Source organism: Trachypithecus francoisi, unplaced genomic scaffold (assembly GCF_009764315.1).
Source record: "Trachypithecus francoisi isolate TF-2019V2 unplaced genomic scaffold, Tfra_2.0 Lachesis_group1, whole genome shotgun sequence".
Taxonomy (NCBI): Eukaryota; Metazoa; Chordata; class Mammalia; order Primates; family Cercopithecidae; genus Trachypithecus; species Trachypithecus francoisi.
Window position 1 is genome coordinate 65,442,083 of NW_022681454.1, and position 21,029 is coordinate 65,463,111.

A 21,029-nucleotide genomic window follows, 5' to 3' on the forward strand; every position below is an offset into this window, starting at 1 on the left:
TCTGTGAAGAAAGTCATTGGTAGCTTGATGGGGATGGCATTGAATCTATAAATAACCTTGGGCAGTATGGCCATTTTCACGATATTGATTCTTCCTATCCATGAGCATGGTATGTTCTTCCATTTGTTAGTGTCCTCTTTGATTTCACTGAGCAGTGGTTTGTAGTTCTCCTTGAAGAGGTCCTTTACATCCCTTGTAAGTTGGATTCCTAGGTATTTTATTCTCTTTGAAGCAATTGTGAACGGAAGTTCATTCATCATTTGGCTCTCTGTTTGTCTGTTACTGGTGTATAAGAATGCTTGTGATTTTTGCACATTGATTTTGTATCCTGAGACTTTGCTGAAGTTGCTTATCAGCTTAAGGAGATTTTGGGCTGAGACAATGGGTTTTCTAAATATACAATCATGTCATCTGCAAACAGGGACAATTTGACTTCTTCTTTTCCTAACTGGATACCCTTGATTTCTTTCTCTTGCCTGATTGCCCTAGCCAGAACTTCCAACACTATGTTGAATAGGAGCGGTGAGAGAGGACATCCCTGTCTTGTGCCAGTTTTCAAAGGGAATTTTTCCAGTTTTTGCCCATTCAGTATGATATTGGCTGTGGGTTGTCATAAATAGGTCTTATTATTTTGAGGTACGTTCCATCAATACCGAATTTATTGAGCGTTTTTAGCATGAAGGGCTGTTGAATTTTGTCAAAAGCCTTTTCTGCATCTATTAAGATAATCATGTGGTTTTTGTCTTTGGTTCTGTTTATATGCTGGATTACGTTTATTGATTTGCGAATGTTGAACCAGCCTTGCATCCAGGGATGAAGCCCACTTGATCATGGTGGATAAGCTTTTTGATGTGCTGCTGAATCTGGTTTGCCAGTATTTTATTGAGGATTTTTGCATCGATGTTCATCAGGGATATTCTCTAAAATTCTCTTTTTTTGTTGTGTCTCTGCCAGGCTTTGGTATCAGGATGATGTTGGCCTCATAAAATGAGTTAGGGAGGACCTCTTTTTCTATTGATTGGAATAGTTTCAGAAGGAATGGTACCAGCTCCTCCTTGTACCTCTGGTAGAATTCAGCTGTGAATCCATCTGGTCCTGGACTTTTTTGGTGGGTAGGCTATTAATTGTTGCCTCAATTTCAGAGCCTGCTATTGGTCTATTCAGGGATTCAACTTCTTCCTGGTTTAGTCTTGGAAGAGTGTAAGTGTCCAGGAAATTATCTGTTTCTTCTAGATTTTCTAATTGATTTGCGTAGAGGTGTTTATAGTATTCTCTGATGGTAGTTTGTATTTCTGTGGGGTCGGTGGTGATATCCCCTTTATCATTTTTTATTGTGTCTATTTGATTCTTCTCTCTTTTCTTTTTTATTAGTCTTGCTAGTGGTCTATCAATTTTGTTGATATTTTCAAAAAACCAACTCCTGGATTCATTGATTTTTTTGGAGGGTTCTTTGTGTCTCTATCTCCTTCAGTTCTGCTCTGATCTGAGTTATTTCTTGCCTTCTGCTAGCTTTTGAATGTGTTTGCTCTTGCTTCTCTAGTTCTTTTAATTGTGATGTTAGAGTGTCCATTTTAGATCTTTCCTGCTTTCTCTTGTGGGCATTTAGTGCTATAAATTTCCCTCTACACACTGCTTTAAATGTGTCCCAGAGATTCTGGTATGTTGTATCTTTGTTCTCATTGGTTTCAAAGAGCATCTTTATTTCTGCCTTCATTTCGTTATGTACCCAGTAGTCATTCAGGAGGAGGTTGTTCAGTTTCCATGTAGTTGAGTGGTTTTGATTGAGTTTCTTAGTCCTGAGTTCTAGTTTGTTTGCACTGTGGTCTGAGAGACAGTTTGTTATAATTTCTGTTCTTTTACATTTGTTGAGGAGTGCTTTACTTCCAACTATGTGGTCAATTTTGGAATAAGTACAATGTGGTGCTGAAAAGAATGTATATTCTGTTGATTTGGGGTGGAGAGTTCTGTAGATGTCTATTAGGTCCGCTGGGTGCAGAGTTGAGTTCAATTCCTGGATATCCTTGTTAACTATCTGTCTCATTGATCTGTCTAATGTTGACAGTGGAGTGTTGAAGTCTCCCATTATTATTGTATGGGAGTCTAAGTCTCTTTGTAAGTCTCTAAGGACTTGCTTTATGAATCTGGGTGCTCCTGTATTGGGTGCATATATATTTAGGATAGTTAGCTCTTCCTGTTGAATTGATCCCTTTACCATTATGTAATGGCCTTCTTTGTCTCTTTTGATCTTTGATGGTTTAAAGTCTATTTTATCAGAGACTAGGATTGCAGCCCCTGCTTTTTTTGTTCTCCATTTGCTTGGTAGATCTTCCTCCATCCCTTTATTTTGAGCCTATGTATGTCTCTGCATGTGAGATGGGTCTCCTGAATACAGCAGACTGATGGGTCTTGACTCTTTATCCAGTTTGCCAGTCTGTGTCTTTGAATTGGAGCATTTAGTCCATTAACATTTAAGGTTAATATTGTTATGTGTGAACTTGATCCTGCCATTATGATATTAACTGGTTATTTTGCTCGTTAGTTGATGCAGTTTCTTCCTAGCCTCGATGGTCTTTACATTTTGGCATGTTTTTGCAATGGCTGGTACCAGTTGTTCCTTTCCATGTTTAGGGCGTCCTTCAGGGTCTCTTGTAAGGCAGGCCTGGTGGTGACAAAATCTCTAAGCATTTGCTTATCTGTAAAGGATTTTATTTCTCCTTCACTGATGAAACTTAGTTTGGCTGGATATGAAATTCTGGGTTGAAAATTCTTTTCTTTAAGAACGTTGAATATTGGCCCCCACTCTCTTCTTGCTTGTAGAGTTTCTGCCGAGAGGTCTGCTGTTAGTCTGATGGGCTTCCCTTTGTGGGTAACCCGACCTTTCTCTCTGGCTGCCCTGAAGATTTTTTCCTTCATTTCAACTTTGGTGAATCTGGCAATTATGTGTCTTGGAGTTGCTCTTCTGGAGGAGTATCTTTGTGGCGTTCTCTGTATTTCCTGAATTTCAATGTTGGCCTGCCCTACTAGGTTGGGGAAGTTCTCCTGGATGATATCCTGAAGAGTGTTTTCCAACTTGGTTCCATTTTCCCTCTCACTTTCAGGCACCCCAATCAGACGTAGATTTGGTCTTTTTACATAATCCCATACTTCTTGCAGGCTTTGTTCATTTCTTTTTCTTCTTTTTTCTTTTGGTTTCTCTTCTCGCTTCATTTCATTCATTTGATCCTCAGTCGCTGATACTCTTTCTTCCAGTTGATCAAGTCAGTTACTGAAGCTTGTGGATTTGTCACGTATTTCTCGTGTCATGGTTTTCAATGTCTGTCATTTCATTTATGACCTTCTCTGCATTAATTATTCTAGCTATCAATTCTTCCACTATTTTTTCAAGATTTTTAGTTTCTTTGCGCTGGGTACGTAATTCCTCCTTTAGCTCTGAGAAGTTTGATGGACTGAAGCTTTCTTCTCGCATCTCGTCAAAGTCATTCTCTGACCAGCTTTGAGCCATTGCTGGCGATGAGCTGCGCTCCTTTGCAGGGGGAGATGCGCTCTTATTTTTTGAATTTCCAGCTTTTCTGCCCTGCTTCTTCCCCATCTTTGTGGTTTTATCTGCCTCTGGTCTTTGATGATGGTGACGTACTGATGGGGTTTTGGTATAGGTATTCTTCCTGTTTGATAGTTTTCCTTCTAATAGTCAGGACCCTCAGCTGTAGGTCTGCTGGAGATTTCTTGAGGTCCACTCCAGACCCTGTTTGCCTGGGTATCAGTGGCAGAGGTTGCAGAAGATAGAATATTGCTGAACAGCGAGTGTACCTGTCTGATTCTTCCTTTGGAAGCTTCCTCTCAGGGGTGTACTCCACCCAGTGAGGTGTGGGGTGTCAGACTGCCCCTAGTGGGGGATGTCTCCCAGTTAGGCTACTCAGGGGTCAGGGACCCACTTGAGCAGGCAGTCTGTCCGGTCTCAGATCTCAACCTCCGTGTTGGGAGATCCACTGCTCTCTTCAAAGCTGTCAGACAGAGTCGGTTGGGTCTGCACAGGCCTCTGCTGCTTTCCCTGTTGTTTTGTTATCTGCACCCTGTCCCTAGAGGTGGAGTCTACAGAGACAGGCAGGTTTCCTTGAGCTGCTGTGAGCTCCACCCAGTTCGAGCTTCCCAGTGGCTTTGCTTACCTACTTAAGCCTCAGCAATGGCGGGCGCCCCTCCCCCAGCCTCGCTGCTGCCTTGCGGTTAGATGGCAGACTGCTGTGCTAGCAATGAGGGAGGCTCCGTGGCCGTGGGACCCTCCCCGCCAGGTGTGGGCATAATCTCCTGGTGTGCCTGTTTGCTTAAAGTGCAGTATTGGGGTGGGAATTACCCAATTTTCCAGGTGATGTGTGTCTCAGTTCGCCTGGCTAGGAAAAGGGATTCCCTTCCCCCTTGCGCTTCCCAGGTGAGGCAGTGCCTCGCCCTGCTTCAGCTCTCGCTGGTCGGGCTGCAGCAGCTGACCAGCACCTATTGTCCGGCACTCCCCAGTGAGATGACCCCAGTACCTCAGTTGAAAATGCAGAAATCACCAGTCTTCTGTGTTGCTCGCCGGGAGTTGGAGACTGGAGCTGTTCCTATTCGGCCATCTTGCTCCGCCCCTGATCTGTATCTCTTTTAAGGACACTAGTCCCATTCCTGAAGGCTCTGCGCTCAGGATGTAATTACGTCCCAAATTCACCACCTCCTGATCCCATCACATTGGGGGTTAAGATTCCAAAATATGAATTTTCAGGGGACACATTAATTTCTAACAATGGCTGAATCTCAAAGTTTGAAGGCCGTACACTGTTTATTTTCGTTGCTCAAAAAACCAGGTCACTGCCAGGATGCTACCTATGTATAAAGTATGAAATTTGACACGTTTGAATATGGAAGTCAGCATGATTGAGAGATTTATCCTCTTTTACTTTCTTAATCTTGATGCTTGTTTAACCTACGATTTTGAGGGGAATAGGGATTTAGCTTTTTGTTTTCTTTGATTCTTCAATCAGATTGAGTAGTTTGTTGTCCTAAACATGTGACCTTTAAAGAGGCATACATATAGCCTAGGTATTTTTTTAGTGTAGGTGATCATCTTTTTGAGACGGAGTCTTGCTCTGTCACCCAGGCTGGAGTGCAGTGGCGCAATCTCGGCTCACTGCAAGCTCCGCCTCCCGGTTTCATGCCATTCTCCTGCCTCAGTCTCCCAAGTAGCTGGGACTACAGGCGCCCGCAACCACACTCAGCTAATTTTTTGTATTTTTTGTAAAGACGAGGTTTCACCGTGTTAGCCAGAGTGGTCTCGATCTCCTGACCTCATGATCCACCCACCTTAGCCTCCCAAAGTGCTAGGATTACAGGCGTGAGCCACTGTGCCCAGCCTGTAGGTGATAATCTTTACAGTGGCTCTAGAATTTTCATAAGCCAGTAAATAATAAGGAAAAACGAAAGAAATCTCTTCCTGTATTACAAGGGTCCCCAACCTTTTTGGCACCAAGGACTGGTTCAGAAAGACGATTTTTCTTCCACAGAAATTGGTCGTGGCAGTGGGAGTTGGCATTAGATTTTCATAAGGAACACACAGCCTAGATTTCTCACATGCACAGTTCACAATAAGGCTCATGTTCCTGAGAGAATCTAATGCTGCTGCTGATCCTACAGGAATCGGAGCTCAGGCGGTAACACTCACTGGCCTGCTGCTTACCTCCTGCTGTGTGAGCCCATTCCTAACAGGCCACTGCCAGTAGCGGTCCCTGTCCCGGGTTTTGGGGACACCTGCTGTATTAGTTTTCAGTTGCTGCTCTAACAGATTACCGCTATGGGTCACTGAGAAATGGGTCATCAAGCTATTTTGTTTTATGAACATCGTAAGATGATATAGCCTACTATGACCCTAGGCTATATAGGATACCCTGTTGCTTCCGTACTTCATACCTGTACAGCGTGTTTCTGTGCTGAATACTGTAGACAGTTGTATTTGTGTATTTAAATGTGTAAAATTCAATAAAAATATGGCATAAAAGATAAATAGTACACTTACAGGACACTTACCATAAATGGAGCTTGCAGGACTGCAAGTGGCCCTGGATGAGTCAGTGAGTGAGTGCTGAGTAAATGTGAAGGCCTAGGACATTACTGTACACTCCCGTAGACTTTATAAATACTGTAGACTTAGGCTACACTAAATTCGTAAACAAAAGTTTTCTTTCTTCAGTAATAAACCTCATCTAACTAACATTTTCACTTTATATCTTTTTTTATTGTTGTTAACTTTTAGACTCTTTTGTAATATTTAAAACTTAACCATACTGTTCAGCTGTACAAAAATATTTTATTTCATTATTCTATAAGTTTTTTTCTAATTTTTTTTTAACTTTTAAAACTTTTTTGTTAAAAACTAAGACACAAACAACAAATCACCCTTGTGCTACACGAGATTAGGATCATTAATCAGTGTCTTCCACTACCACATCTTGTCCCACTGTAAGGTCTTTGGGAACAATAACACACATGGAGCTGTCATCTCCTGTAATAACATTGCTTTCTTCTGGAATACCTCCTGAGGGACCTGCCTGAGACTGCTTCACAGTTAACTTTTTTTTATATAAGTAGTTAGAGTACACTCTAAGTTAGTGGATAAAAGTATAGTAAATACATAAACCAGTGGCATAGTTGTTTATTATCATTACCAAGTGTTTTGTACTGCACAAAATTGTGTTACACTTTATTTTTTATTTCAGTAGGGTTTGGGGAACAAGTAGTGTTTGGTTACATAGATAATTTCTTTTTTTTTTTCTTTCATTGAGATAGTCTCCCTCTGTCACCCAGGCTGGAGTGGCACAGTATCGACTCACTGCAGCCTCTGCCTCTCGGGTTCAAGCAATTCTCGTGCCTCAGCCTCTCTAGCTGGGATTACAGGATGTATTAGTCCTTTCTCACACTGCTATAAAGAACTGCCCAAGACTGGGTAATTTTTAAAGGAAAGAGGTTTAATTGACTCACAGTTCTGTGGGGCTGCCTCAGGAAACTTACAATTATGGCAGAAAGGGAAGCAAACATGTCCTTCTTCACATGGTGGCAACAAGGAGAATTGGCACGCAAGGGGGAAAAGCATCAGATCTCGTGAGAACTCACTCCTACGAGAACAGCATGAGGGTAACTGCTGCCATGATTCAACTACCTCCCACTGGGTCCTTCCCATGACATGTGGGGATTATGGCAACTATAGTTCAAGTTGAGATTTGGGTGGGGAGACAAAGCCAAACCATATTACAGGGGATAATTTATTTAGTGGTGATTTCTGAGATTTTGGTGCACCTATCACCTGAACAGTGTACACTGTACCACCGTGTAGTCTTCTATCCGTCTCCTCCTCCCACCCTTTCCCCTGAGTCCTCAAAGTCCATTGTATCATTCTTATGCTTTTGAATAGCTTAGCTCCCACTTACAAGTGAGAACATACGATGTTTGGTTTTCCATTTCTGGGTTACTTTATTAGAGTGATGGGCTCCAACTCCATGCAGATTACTGCAAATGCCATCCTTTATTTCATTCCTTTTTATGGTTGAGTAGCATTCCATGGTACATGTATACCACATTATCTGCTCGTTGATTAATGGGCATTTGGGTTGGTTCCATATTTTTGCAGTCGCAAATTATGCTGCTATAAACGTACAGGTGCAAGTGTCTTTTTCATATAATGAGTCACTTTTCTTCTGAGTAGGTACCCAGTAGTGGGATTACTGGATCAAATGGTAGATCAACTTTTAGCTCTACTAAGGTTTTCCATAGCGGTTGTACTAGTTTACATTCCTACCTGCAGTGTAAAATTGTTCCCTTTTCACTGCATGCAGGCCAACATCTGCTATTTTTTGATTACGGCCATTCTTGCAGGAATGAGGTGGTGTCTCATTGTGGTTTTGATTTGCATTTTCCTGATCATTAGTTATTGTTGAGCATTTTTTTGTATGCTTCTTGGCCATTTCTGTATCTTCTTTTGAGAATTGTCTATTCATGTCCTTAGCCCACCTTTTGATGAGAGTGTTTTTTTCTTGCTGATTTGTTTGAGTTCCATGTAGATTCTGGATATTATTCCATTGTTGGATGGACAGTTTGTGAATATTTTCTTTCACTCTGTGGGTTGTCTGTTTACTCTGCCGTTGCCAGTTTACCGATTATTTCTTTGGCTTTGCAGAAGCTTTTTAGTTTAATTAGGTCCCATCTATTTTGTTTTTGTTGTGTTTGCTTTTAGATTCTTGATCATGAAGTCTTTGCCTAAGCCAATGTCTAGAAGGGGTTTTCTGATGTTATCTTCAAGAATTTTTATGGCGTCAGGTCTTAGATTCAAGTCTTTGATCCATCTTGAGTTGATTTGGTATAAGGTGGCAGATGAGGATCCAGTTTCATTTTTCTACCTGTGCCTTCCTGATTATCCCAGCACCATTTGTTGAATAGGGTGTCCCTTCCCTACTTAAATGTTTTTGTTTGCTTTGTTGAAGATCAGTTGGCTATAAGTATTTGACTTTACTTCTGGGCTCTCTATTCACTTCCATGGTCTATGTGCCTATTTTCATTTCAGTACTCTGCTGTTTTGGTAACTATATAGTACAGTTTGAAGTCAGATAATGTGATGCCTGCAGATTTGTTCTTTTTGCTTAGTCTTCCCTTTGGCTATGCAGGCTCTTTTTTGGTTCCATATGAATTTTAGGATTGCTTTTTCTAGTTTTGTGAAGAATGATGATGGTATTTTGATGGGAATTGCATTGAATTTGAAAATCTGAAGATTGCTTTTGGCAGTATGTCATTTTCACAATATTGGTTCTACCCATCCATAACCATGGGATGTGTTTTCATTTGTTTATGTCATCTATGATTTCTCACCTCTTTGGTTAGGTATATTCCAAATTATCATTTTTATTATTATCATTATTATTTGCAGCTATTGTAAAAGGAGTTGAGTTCCTGATTTGTTTCTCAGCTTGATTGCTGCTGGTGATTTGTGAGCTATTGATTTGTGTACATTGATTTTGTATCCTGAAAGTTTACTGAATTCACTTGCCAGATCTAGGAGCTTTTTGGATGAGTCTAGGGTTTTCTAGGTATGTGATCATATCATTGGCAAACAGCAACAGTTTGACTACAATTTGGATACCCTTTATTTCCTTCTTTTGTCTGATTGCTCTGGCCAGGACTTCCAGTACTATATTGAATACAAGTGGTGAAAGTGGGCAACCTTGTCTTGTTTCTGTTCTCAGGAGAAATACTTTCAACTTTTCCTTGTTCAGTATGATGCTGGCTGTAGGTTTATCACAAACGGCTTTTATTACTTTGAGTTATATTCCTTCTATGCCAATTTTGCTGAGGGTTTTAGTCATAAAGCAGTGCCTGATATTGGCAAATGCTTTTTCTGCATCTATTGAGCTGATCATGTGATTTTTGGTTTTAATTCTGTTATGTTTAATTCTGTTATGTGGTGTATCACATCTATTGACTTACATGTTACAGACTTCTCTCTGTCTTTTGGAATCATTTCATTGGATTGGCACCAATTCTTCTTTGAATGTCTGATAGAATTCAGCTGTGAATCTATCTGGTCCTGGAATTTTTTGTTGTTGACAATTCTTTTATTACCCTTTCACTCTTACTGCTTATTATTGGTCTATTTAGAGTTTCTATTTCTTCCTGGTTTAATCTAAGAGGGTTGTATATTTCCAGGAATTTAGCTCTCTTTCTGATAGATAAATTGAATGTCTGATAGAATTCAGCTGGGAATCCATCTGGTCCTGGAATTTTTTTTTTCTTTTTTTTGAGACAGGGTTTGCTCTTGTTGCCCAGGCTGGAGTGCAGTGGTGCAATTTCAGCTCACTGTAACCTCCACCTCCCAGATTCAAGTGATTATCCTGCCTCAGCCTCCCAAGTAGCTGGGATTACAGGCATGCACCACCACACCCGGCTAATTTTATGTTTTTAGTAGAGATGGGGTTTTGCCGTGTTGGCCAGGCAGGTTTTGAACCCCTGACCTCAGGCAATCCACGTGCCTCAGCCTCCCAAAGTGTTGGGATTACAGGCGTCAGCCACTGTACCCGGCCTGGACTGTTTGTTGTTGTTGACAATTCTTTTATTACCATTTCAATATCATTTCTTGTTATTGGTATTTTCAGAGTTTCTTTTTCTTCCTGGTTTAATCTAGGAGGGTTGTATATTTCCAGGAATTTATCTGTCTCATCTAGTTCTGGTTTGTATACATAAAGGTGTTCATACGAGCCTTGAATGATCTTTTGTCTTTCTGTGGTATCGGTTGTGATATCTCCTATTTTGTTTCTAATTGAGTTTATTTGGATCTTCTGTCTTCTTTGTTAACCTCGCTAATGGTCTATCAATTTTGATTATATTTTCATTTAGTTCTACCAAATGGCCTGATCTTTGTTCTTTCTTTTCATCTGCTGGGTTTAGGTGTTGTTTGTTCTTCTTTCTCTAGTTCTTGTTAGTTCTAGTTCCTTGAGGTGTGACTTTAGATTGTGTATTTGTATTCTTTTAGACTTTGTGAAGTAGGCATTTAATGCTATGAACTTTCCTGTTAGCACTGTTTTTGCTGTATCTTAGAGGTTTTGATAGGTTGTGTCACTATCATTGTTCAGTTCAAATAATTTTTCAGTTTTCATCTTTATTTCGTTGTTGATCCAACAATCATTCAGGAGCAGATTATTGAATTTCCATCTATTTGCTTGGTTGTGAGGGTTCATTTTGGAAATTGACTTCCAATTTTATTCGACTGTGGTCTGAGAGAGTACTTGATATAATTTTGGTTTTCTTAAATTTATTGAGACTTGATTTGTGGTCTCGCTCATACAGTCTATCTTGGAGAATGTTCCATGAGCTGATGAATAGAATGTATATTCTGCAGTCGTTGGGTAGAATGTTCTGTAAATATCTGTTAAGTCCATTTGTTCCAGTGTATACTTTAAGTCCGTTGTTTCTATGTTGACTTTCTGTCTTGATGACCTGTTCACTGCTGTCAGTGGGGGTATTGAAGACCCTCACTGTAAGTGTGTTGCCGTCTATCTCATTTCTTAGGCCTAGTGGAAATTGTCTTATAAATTTGGGAGCTCTGGTGTTAGGTGCATATATATTTAGGATTGTGATATTTTCCTGTTGGACTAGTCCATTTCTTATATAATGGCCTTTTTTGTCTTTGTAACTGTTGTTGCTTTAAAGTCTGTTTTGTCTGATATAAGAATAGCTACTCCTGCTCTCTTTTGGTGTCCATTTGCATGGAATATCTTTTACTACTTCTTTACCTTAAACTTATGTGAATCCTTATGTGTTAAGTGAGTCTTTTGAGGACAGCAGGTACTTGGTTGGTGCATGCTTATCCATTCTGCCATTCTGTGTCTTTTAAGTGGAGCATTTAAGCCATTTATATGCAATGTTAGTATTGAGATGTGAGGTACTGTTCTATTCATTGTACTAGTTGTGGCCTGAATATTTTGGGTGTGTGTGTGTGTTTTATAGACCCTGGGAGATTTATCCTTTAAGGAGATTCTATTTTGGTATATTTTGAGTTTTTGTTTCAAGATTTAGAACTCCTTTTAGCAGTTGTAGTGCTGGCTTGTTAGTGGGGATTTCTGTCACCATTTGTTTGTCTGAAAAAGACTTGATCTTTCCTTCATTTATGAAGCTTAGTTTTGCCGGATACTAAAATTCTTGGCTGATAATTGTTTTATTTAAGGAAGATAAAAATAGGACCTCAGTCCCATCTAACTTGTAGGGTTTCTGCTGAGAAATCTGCTGTTAATCTGATAGGTTTTTTTTAAATAGGTTACCTAATGCTTTTGCCTCACAGCTCTTGAGATTCTTTGCTTTGTCTTGACTTTAGATAACCTAATGACTGTGTGGCCAGGTGATGATCTTTTTGCAATGAATTTTCCAGGTGCTCTTTGAACTTCTTGTATTTGAATGTCTAGATTGCAAGCAAGGCCAGGGAAGTTATCCTTGATTATTTCCTCAATTTTTCCAAACTTTTAAATTTCTCTTCTTCCTCAGGAACACCAATTATTCTTATGTTTGGTTGTTTAATGTAATCCCAAACTTCTTCAAGGCTTTGTTCATTTTTTTTAACTTTAATTTGTCTTTGATTGGGTTAATTCAAAAGCCTTGTTTTTGAGCTCAGAAGTTCTTCTACTTGTTTGATTCTGTTGTTAAAACTTTCTAATGTATTTTGCATTTCTCTAAGTGTGCCTTTCATTTCCAGAAGTTGTGATTGTTTTTTATTTATGCTATCTATTTCTCTGGAGATTTTGTCATCCAAGTCGTGTATTTTTTAAAAAAAATTCTTTAAGTTGGTTTTCACCTTTCTCTGGTGCCTCCTTGAGTAATGTAATAATCAACCTTCTGAATTAATTTTCTGGCAATCAGAGATTTATTTGTTTGGATCCATTGCTCAGGAGCTAGTATGGTCTTTTGGGGGTGTTAAAGAACCTTGCTTTGTCATAGTACCAGAATTGTTTTTCTGATTTCTTCTCATTTGAGTAGACTATGTCAGAGGAAACATCTGGAGGTCAAGCGCTGCAATTCAGATTCATTTGTCTCATGGAGTGATCCCTTGATGTGGTGTTCTTCCCCTAGGGATTATATTTCCTGAGAGGCAGTTTGAAGTAATTGCTATTGATTTTCTGTGTCTAGCCACCCAACAGAGCTATGGGGCTCCAGGCTGGTACTGGGAAGTGCCTGCAAAGAGTCTTGTGATATGATCTGTCTTCAGGTCTCTCAACCATGGATCTCAGCACCTCCTCTGGTGGAGGTAGCAGGGGAGTGAAGCAGACTCTGTGAGGGTCTTTGGTTGTAGTTTTGTTTAGTGTGCTGGTTTTCTTTAATATTGGTTGTGCTAGCAGGTGGCTGGCCACCAGCCAGGAGGTGGTACTTTCAAGAGAGCATCTGCTGATACAAGCTTGCTTGGATAAGTATTCAGGTTTCTCAGGTGATGGGTGGGGCCTTAGAGCTCCTGCTTAGGCTACAGGGCAGTTAGAGAAAGACCATCAGGTGGAGGTAGGATTCATTAGGTGTGTTTGAGTTCAGACTCTCCTTGGGCTGAGCTTCTTGTGACCACTTTAGAGGATGAGAGTATGGTTCCCAGGCCACTGGAGTTATGTTCCCAAGGGGATTATGGCTGTCTCCACTGCATCATACTGGTCACCAAGGAAGTGGGGGAAGCCGGCAGACTGGCCTCACCCAGCTCCTATGCAGCCAAGCTAGGCCAGTTTCACTCCCACTGTGCCCCATCAAACCAAGTTTGTATCCAGGCAACCAGTGAGCAGGACTGACATTTTGCGCCAGGCTACAAGCCTCCCTGCTGAGAAAGGAAGCTGGACCTTCAGGCCCTGTCCCTTGCTGCCTACCCTGGCTTATATTTGAACTTCCTATTCGCCCTTCCCCCAATTCTGCCCAGGAAAATTCACACTTGGTCAAAATTATTTAAAGTTCAGCTGGAAGTTTCCTTCTTTTGTGGTCCTTCCCCAGTTCCACTGGCAGCCCTCCCCAAGCTACCCTGTGAGAGAAAGTCAGAAATGGTTTCCTTGGGCTTCCTTGGAAACCAGGAGTACTTACAGGGCTCTTCCCACCTCTGCTTCTACTATTATATTTCCCTTGGCTCTCTCAATTCCTTTCAGCTCTAGGTAAGGTTAAATCCTTCTCTCATGACCTGGATTTTCAGATTCCCCAGTAAGGATGTGTTTGGAGGCAGACTTTTCCCCTTTCACACTTTGGGCACTCATGGTTTTTCAGCTGTCTCATGGAGTTTGCAGCGGCAAGCCATTTCTTTCAAAGAGTCTGTGAATTCTTTCAGTTTTCTTGGTATGTTCCTGCGATAGTTCTTAGAGCAAAAAAGTTCATGATGTGAGTTTCCGCAGGCTGTTCTGTCCATCTGAGTGGGAGCTGCAAGTTAGTCCTACCTTCTGTCCTCCACTTTTTCCTGTGTGTGCTATACTTTAATGTGACTGGCAGTGCAGTAGGTTTATTTACATCAGCATCACCACAAACATATGAGTAATGCTTTTCACTAGGACATCATGATGGCTGTGAGGTCACTAGGCAATACAATTTTTTAGTGCCGTTGTAACCTTATAGGACCACTATCATGTGTGCAGTTTGTTGTTGACTGAAACATTGTTAGGCAGTGCATGACTGTTTCACAAATGTAATGGCTTAAAACAATACTCTTCTATTATCTATCGCACCGTTATGTAGAGAGAACCATGAGCTTGACCAGGTATTCTGTTTAGAGTATTACAAGACTGGAATCAAGATGTTGATAGGTTTGTATTTCTTTCTGGAGGCTGTAAGGACGAATCTGCTTCCAGTCTGCTTCCAATCTTATTCAGATTGTTGGCAGAATTCAGTTTCAAGTGTTTGTAGGACTGAGGTTCCCATTTCCTCACTGGCTGTTCGCCAGGGTGTCATTCTTAGTTTCTAGAAATAACTCATGTTTCTTGGCATGTGGCCCCACATCTTTAGTACCAGCAACAGTGCAAGTCCTTTTCATGCTTCAAATTTCTGTGACTGTTCCTTCTGCTTCATTTCTCCTCTGCCTCCAGCAGGAGAAAGTACTCTATTTTTAAGGGCTTAATGTGATTAGATTGGGCCAACCTACATTATCAAAGATAATCTCCCCAGCTCAAGGTCTCTTTTGCCATGAAATTTAATGTATTTACAAGTTCTGGAGATTAAAGCAGGCACATTTGTGGGGAGTTGTTATTCTTCCCACTACATTTTAAGGTTCCTTTGGAGTATTGTCATGATTCAATTTTGAATGAGATTTTTATTTTTATTTTTACAGGTTTTTTATGTTAACTTTGGTGACCTTTTGTGTACTTTACACGAAACACCTTATATAATAAGTACTGGGGATTCGTTCTATGTTCCTTCAGGTAAGTATAATTAAAGACAATTTATTTCACTTAGACAACATGTATATGGTTGTTTTTGGGCACCATGGAAATGGAAGCCACAGTGGTCAAAATGAAGTGTGATATGACTGATGGATGTCGAAACAGTTTGGTACATACTTTCCTTTCATTTGATCATCAGGTAAGTGTATTAGCATTTTGTGGTGGTTTTTTTTGTTTTTGAGACAGAGTCTCCCTCTGTCACCCAGGCTGGAGTGCAGTGGCGTGATCTCAGGTCAGTGCAGTCTCCACCTCCCAGGTTCATGCAATTCTTGTGCTTCAGACTCCCGAGTAGCTGGGACAACAGGCACAAACCACCACGTCTGGCTACTTTTTGTATTTTTAGTAGAGACGGGAGTTTGCTACGTTGGCCAGGCTGGTCTAAAACTCCTGACCACAAGTGATCTGTCCACCTCGGCCTCCCAAAGTGCTATGATTACAGGTGTGAGCCACCATGCCCAACCAATTAATATTTTGATACATGAGAAAAAGAGTTGTTTACTACTGACTATAAAAATATTGGCCAGGCACGGTGGCTCACGCCTGTAATCCCAGCACTTTGGGAGGCCAAGGTGGGTGGATCACAAGGTCAGGAGATCGAGACCATCCTGGCTAACATGGTGAAACCCATCTCTACTAAAAATACAAAAAAATTAGCCGGACGTGGTGCGGGCAGCTGTAGTCCCAGCTACTCTGGAGGCTGAGGGAGGAGAATGGCATGAAACTGGGAGGTGGAGCTTGCAGTGAGTGGAGGTTGCACCACTGCACTCCAGCCTGGGGAACAGAGTGAAACTCGGTCTCAAAAAAATATGTATGTACATATTTATATATATACATAAATATGTATATATACATAGTCAGCAGATATGTTGTATTCCAGAGTAGAATGAAAATTACCCTATGTTATCTCTAAGAAAATATGTTTTTAGAACATTATTTTAAGCTGTTTAAAGAGTGGTATGCTTCATCAGCTATTGAACAGCAGAAGTTATTGTAAATAGGCATTTTAATCCACTTGTCATTCATTCACTCATTCAACAAGTATGATTAAGAGACTGCTGGCCGGGTGCGGTGGCTCAAGCCTGTAATCCCAGCACTTTGGGAGGCCGAGATGGGCGGATCACGAGGTCAGGAGATCAAGACCATCCTGGCTAACACGGTGAAACCCCGTCTCTACTAAAAAATACAAAAAACTAGCCGGGCGAGGTGGTGGGCGCCTGTAGTCCCAGCTACTCGGGAGGCTGAGGCAGGAGAATGGCGTAAACCCGGGAGGCGGAGCTTGCAGTGAGCTGAGATCCGGCCACTGCACTCCAGCCCCGGCGACAGAGCGAGACTCCGTCTCAAAAAAAAAAAAAAAAAAAGAGACTGCTGTGAGCCAGGTGCAGTGGCTTATACCTGTAATCCCAACATTTTGAGAGGCTGAGGAGGGCTTGAGGTGAGGAGTTCGGGACCAGCCTGGGCAACATAGGGAGACCCTGTCTCTACCAAAAATGCAAAAGTTAACCAGGCATGGTGATGCACACCTACAGCCCTAGCTCTTGGGAGCCGGGGAGAGGAGGATTGCATGAGCCCAGGAGTTCAAGGTTGCAGTGAGCTATGATTGTACTACTGCACTCCAGCCTGGGTGACAGAGCAAGACTCTGTCTCAAAAACAAAAACAAAACAAAGTGTCTATTATGTCCATGTATTGCTGCAAGATTTGGGATATATAAATGAACAAAACAGGCAAAAATCCATGCTCTTATAGAGCTTACATTCTGTTAGGAGACAATAATAATAGCCATACTTGCATAGTCCTTAGTATGTCAGCACTGTTGTGAATACTTTCTCAATTTCTAATATATAGAAAGTCACAATGATAGTACTCAATTCTGATAAGCCTGTCACATGTGATAATTGCGGTACATCTGTATTTCACTTTTGCTGTTATTTGTTACCTCATTTATTTAAGAGTAGCATTTGCCTTTTTAAAATTTTGAGATTTTATTCTACTTAACATTGTACCTTTATACTTATATATATATGAGTATGTCTGGTTTAGAGGAATCCACAGCAGTTCTGTAGACCTAATAAAGATTGGTTTCAGAAAGAGATTTTCTTTTCTTACACTCTTGACTGACTCATCCCTGCATTTATTACCATAACGATGTGAAATTTGTATTTCTGTTCTCTCAAGCCTCATCTGCATCACGTATCATGGTTAGCTCTTGATGTTGTAGTTCATGGAATTAAGTAAGTTACTTAGGTTAGGTGAATTGCTTTTATTTTGTGCCTTACTACAACTGTCAGGTGATGACTGTATACTTAATCAAAAGGAATGCTTCCTATGGAAATAATTTTTATTTTCTTATCACTTTACTTTTAGGTAACTATTATAACATCAAAAATCTCCTGAATGAGGAAAGTGTTCTTCTTTTTACTCAGATAAAAAGATGAAAGATCAACCAAGCTTAAATATGTGTGTGTATATATGTATATGTGAAAACCAGTTTGTATAGTTGGGACATTTGTCTTTGTAATTACTTGTGATGTTTTAAAATAAAAATTTTATTCATTTTTGTGTAGACTTGTATTTGATAAACATTTCTAACTCCCATGTTTTTTCCGATTTTTCAGTGACTATACATAATAGCTTGTAGCGATGCCCATGTTTATGATACTATTTTTATAATTTGACAAGAATACGAAAATGAAATATAGAACATTTCTGTGTCAAAAGAGACCGATTAATATGTCTATTCATTAAAAAACATCTTTTCCAAATATGAATTTTAAATCATTAATTATTAAATAATCCAATGGGAGAAAACTGTGGTAAATGACATATTTGTGTTAATTTCCTAAAACTGCTGTAACAAAATACCACAAAATGAGTGACTTAAAGCAACAGAAATTTATTATCTCAGTTCTAGAGGCTAGAAGCCTGAAATCAAGGTGTTGTCAGGGCTGTGATGTGTTTGAAAACCTGTAAGGGAGAATCCTTCCTTATTCCTAACTTCTGGTGGTTTACTGGCAATTTCTGGCTTTCCTTAACTTGCACTGGTAGCATTTCAATCTACTTGCATTATCACATGGTTTTCTCACCTTCTGTGTCTGTGTTTGCATGACATCTCTTTAGTATATTACATGTAAATGTTTTTTCATCATGCTTTTTGGTTCATATTTTCTGTTGGAGGCAGTGTCTTTTGCCATTGCTTTCTGTATGTGGCCTCAACTTTTCCTCAATAAATAAATCTAAGCTAAAAATTCTATTCAATATTTTTGGTATGGTTAGCATATAATTATCATTAACTCTGGTTAATTAGAAAATTAGAAAAATCATTTAAAAAGTTTTTTTTTGGTTTTTGGTATGGTTAGCATATAATTATCATTAACTCTGAAGAAATTGATGTTTCAGAGTAAATTATTTTTAGGTCAACTCCCTTTTCAGGTATTGCATATTAAATACACACATTCAAAGCAACTCTGGTGTAGGACTTACAAAGAATGAAGTGTGATGGCTCTTTTTTTATACTTTATAATTTTCTATTGTGATTTTTGTTGAATCATTTTTATTTTTTTACCTTTATTTCTTTGAATATATTTGTTATGAAGTCTTATTGAAAGCTTGACTAATCAAGTATCTGGGCTCATACAGATTTAGTTTTCACTGAATGCTTTTTTTCCTTTAGTATATTTCACTTCCCTATGTTTTTACATATCTAATACTTTTGGTTGACAGTTGAACATTTTAGGTAGCATATTGTAGCAACTCAATTTTGTCTTATATCTAAGGGATTTGTGTTTTAAATTTAGCATTTTGACTGGACTCAAACTGTGGAATCTATCTTATATATGATGTGAAGTCTGGGCTCTGTTTTTAAATTCTTTATTTCAGTATTTATTCTTGCTTGCTAGGGGTAGTTCCTGTGTCTGCATAGCTTAGCAGTCAGCCAATCATTTGGACAAAGGTTAAGATCAAACACTTAAGTCTGTAAGCCTTCCACCCAGTATTGGTTGTTCTGTGTGGGATGGGGGCTGCATTCAGTGTAGCAGGCAGTTCCCAAATCCCCCTTGGTTTTTACATTTGCCATGCTCTCTTGAGTCTCCTCTGTGCATGCATCATTTCAGTTTGCCAAAGATGTTTGGAGAGCTCATGTTACCCTTCTCCGCCCTTCTGTTTCCAGGACCTTGTTAAATTTCTGGCTGCTCTGTTGCTCTTCAAGAACTAGGACTGTAATCTTTGGTTAATAACTACAGATATTCCTTGTCCATTCCTAAGTGATTTTTTTACTTTTGACTTACAGAGTTGTAGGTTTATACCTCTGCTGAAATCAAGACTCCTCTTACAGCAAAGTTGCTAGTTTTCAGTTAACTACAGCCAGACAAAACTGTAGTTTTTACCGATCAACTTAGGGGTGGGTGAGACCTCACTCAAGAAGGCCACAGATTCCAACAGTTCTTTTCCAAAGCTTTAGCAATTTTTTTTTTTCTTTCTTGTTTTTTTCCTTCTTTATTTCTTTATTTTTTTTCTGGAGGCAGAGTTTCACTCTTGTTGCCCAGGCTGGAGTGCAATGGCCTGATCTCGGCTCACTGCAGCCTCCGCCTCCTGGGTTCAAGCAATCCTCCTGCATCAGTCTCCTGAGTAACTGGGATTACAGGTGCTCACCACCACACCCGGCTAATTTTTGTATTTTTAGTAGAGACGAATTTTAACCATGTTAGCCAGACTGGTCTCAAATTCCTGACCTCAGGGTGATCCACCCACCTCGGCCTCCCAAAGTGTTGGGATTACAGATGTGAGCCACTGTGCCCAGCTTAAGTGTAGCCTTTCTGTGTCTAAACTGAAAGCCCATATGGTTCAGCAAAGGCTCTCCAGTCTGCTTGGTCAGAGCCACATCTGAATTTTGCCACCTCTGAACTCTGTTCAGCTCATAGACTTCTGTCATGTCTCAGAATTTTGCTCTGCACATTTGCAGCCTACTGTTCAGCCAACTTCTAGGGCTATAATGGTTGATACAGAGGTCACAATTTGTAGATATTTAAATTTAAAATATTGTTTCTTACTTGCATTTGCCACATTTCAAGTGCTTAGTAGCACATGGTAGTGGCTGCTACCACATTAGATGTCACAGATATAATTATTATGCAATTAACCCACAGATATAAGTTGCAGAAAGTTCTGTTGTTCTTGTGCACCTCATGCAGATTTCTGGAGCTCTTTTTCAGCTCTTTTTCAGTTTCCACTTCTGTACCCTGCATCACAATTCAGTCTTCTCAGCAGTCCTAAATTGTGATCTTTCTCTGCCCATTAAGACCACTGTTGTTTTTGAACTCAACTCTCTTGTGTCCAGTTTTGCAGAGTGCCCCCAGGCATAAAATTGGGTGACTATGGAGTTAATCTCATGTCTTGAAAGAATCACAGTCCTGGCAGGGTGTGGTGGCTCACACCTGTAATCCTAGCACTTCGGGAGACTGAGGCAGGTGGATCACCTGAGGTCAGGAGTTCAAGACCAGCCTGGCCAACACGATGAAACCCTATCTCTACTAAAATACAAACGTTAGCCGAGCATGATGGCAGGTGCCTGTATCCCAGCTACTCGGAAGCTGAGATGGGAGAATTGCTTGAACCTGGGAGATGGTGGTTGCAGTGAGCCAAGATCACGCATCTGCACTCCAGGCTGGGCAGCTGAGCAAGACGCTGATTCAAAAAAAGAAAAAAGAAGAATTCACTTCTATCCAATGTCTGCATAGAGTTACCTTTTATCATTTTCTGTTTTAAAGTTTGTTAGAGGAGGACAAATTCGACCCCCATTAGTCCATCATGTGCATCACCCACGAGAGAGGTTTGTTTTTTAATGATTTTTCTAATTTTTATTGTTGGGTAGGATTCCACAGTTTGTTGTCCATTTACTTACCACATGGATGCATGTGTCTTTAATTGCTTCCAGTGGTTGCTTACATCTGTGTAACTACAATTCTGAAAAATTGGCAAGGATACAATGCATGTGTGTAGTTCTGTTTCATCATGTGTGAATTTATGTAACTACTGCAATCAACATAGAACTGTTTCATCACTAATTTGTTCTTCATTTCTGTAATATTGTCACTTAT

The 21,029-nt window shown here is 40.1% G+C and overlaps 1 protein-coding gene across 3 annotated transcripts in view; it reads left to right on the forward strand.

Annotated features, from left to right (window-relative positions):
* Nucleotides 1–17,502, forward strand: part of CENPC (centromere protein C) — a 75,986-nt gene extending 58,484 nt beyond the window's left edge. For 2 of the 3 annotated variants that reach the window (XM_033214554.1, XM_033214555.1), the window contains exons 18-19: nt 14,828–14,918; nt 17,302–17,500. In XM_033214554.1, the coding sequence (XP_033070445.1) occupies nt 14,828–14,918; nt 17,302–17,372 (162 nt within the window). In that variant the 3' untranslated portion in view covers nt 17,373–17,500. Of the gene's footprint in view, nt 1–14,827; nt 14,919–17,301 lie in introns of all 3 variants that reach the window. The other variant, XR_004438000.1, reaches the window with a different exon arrangement.
* The last annotated feature ends 3,527 nt before the right edge of the window (nt 17,503–21,029 follow it).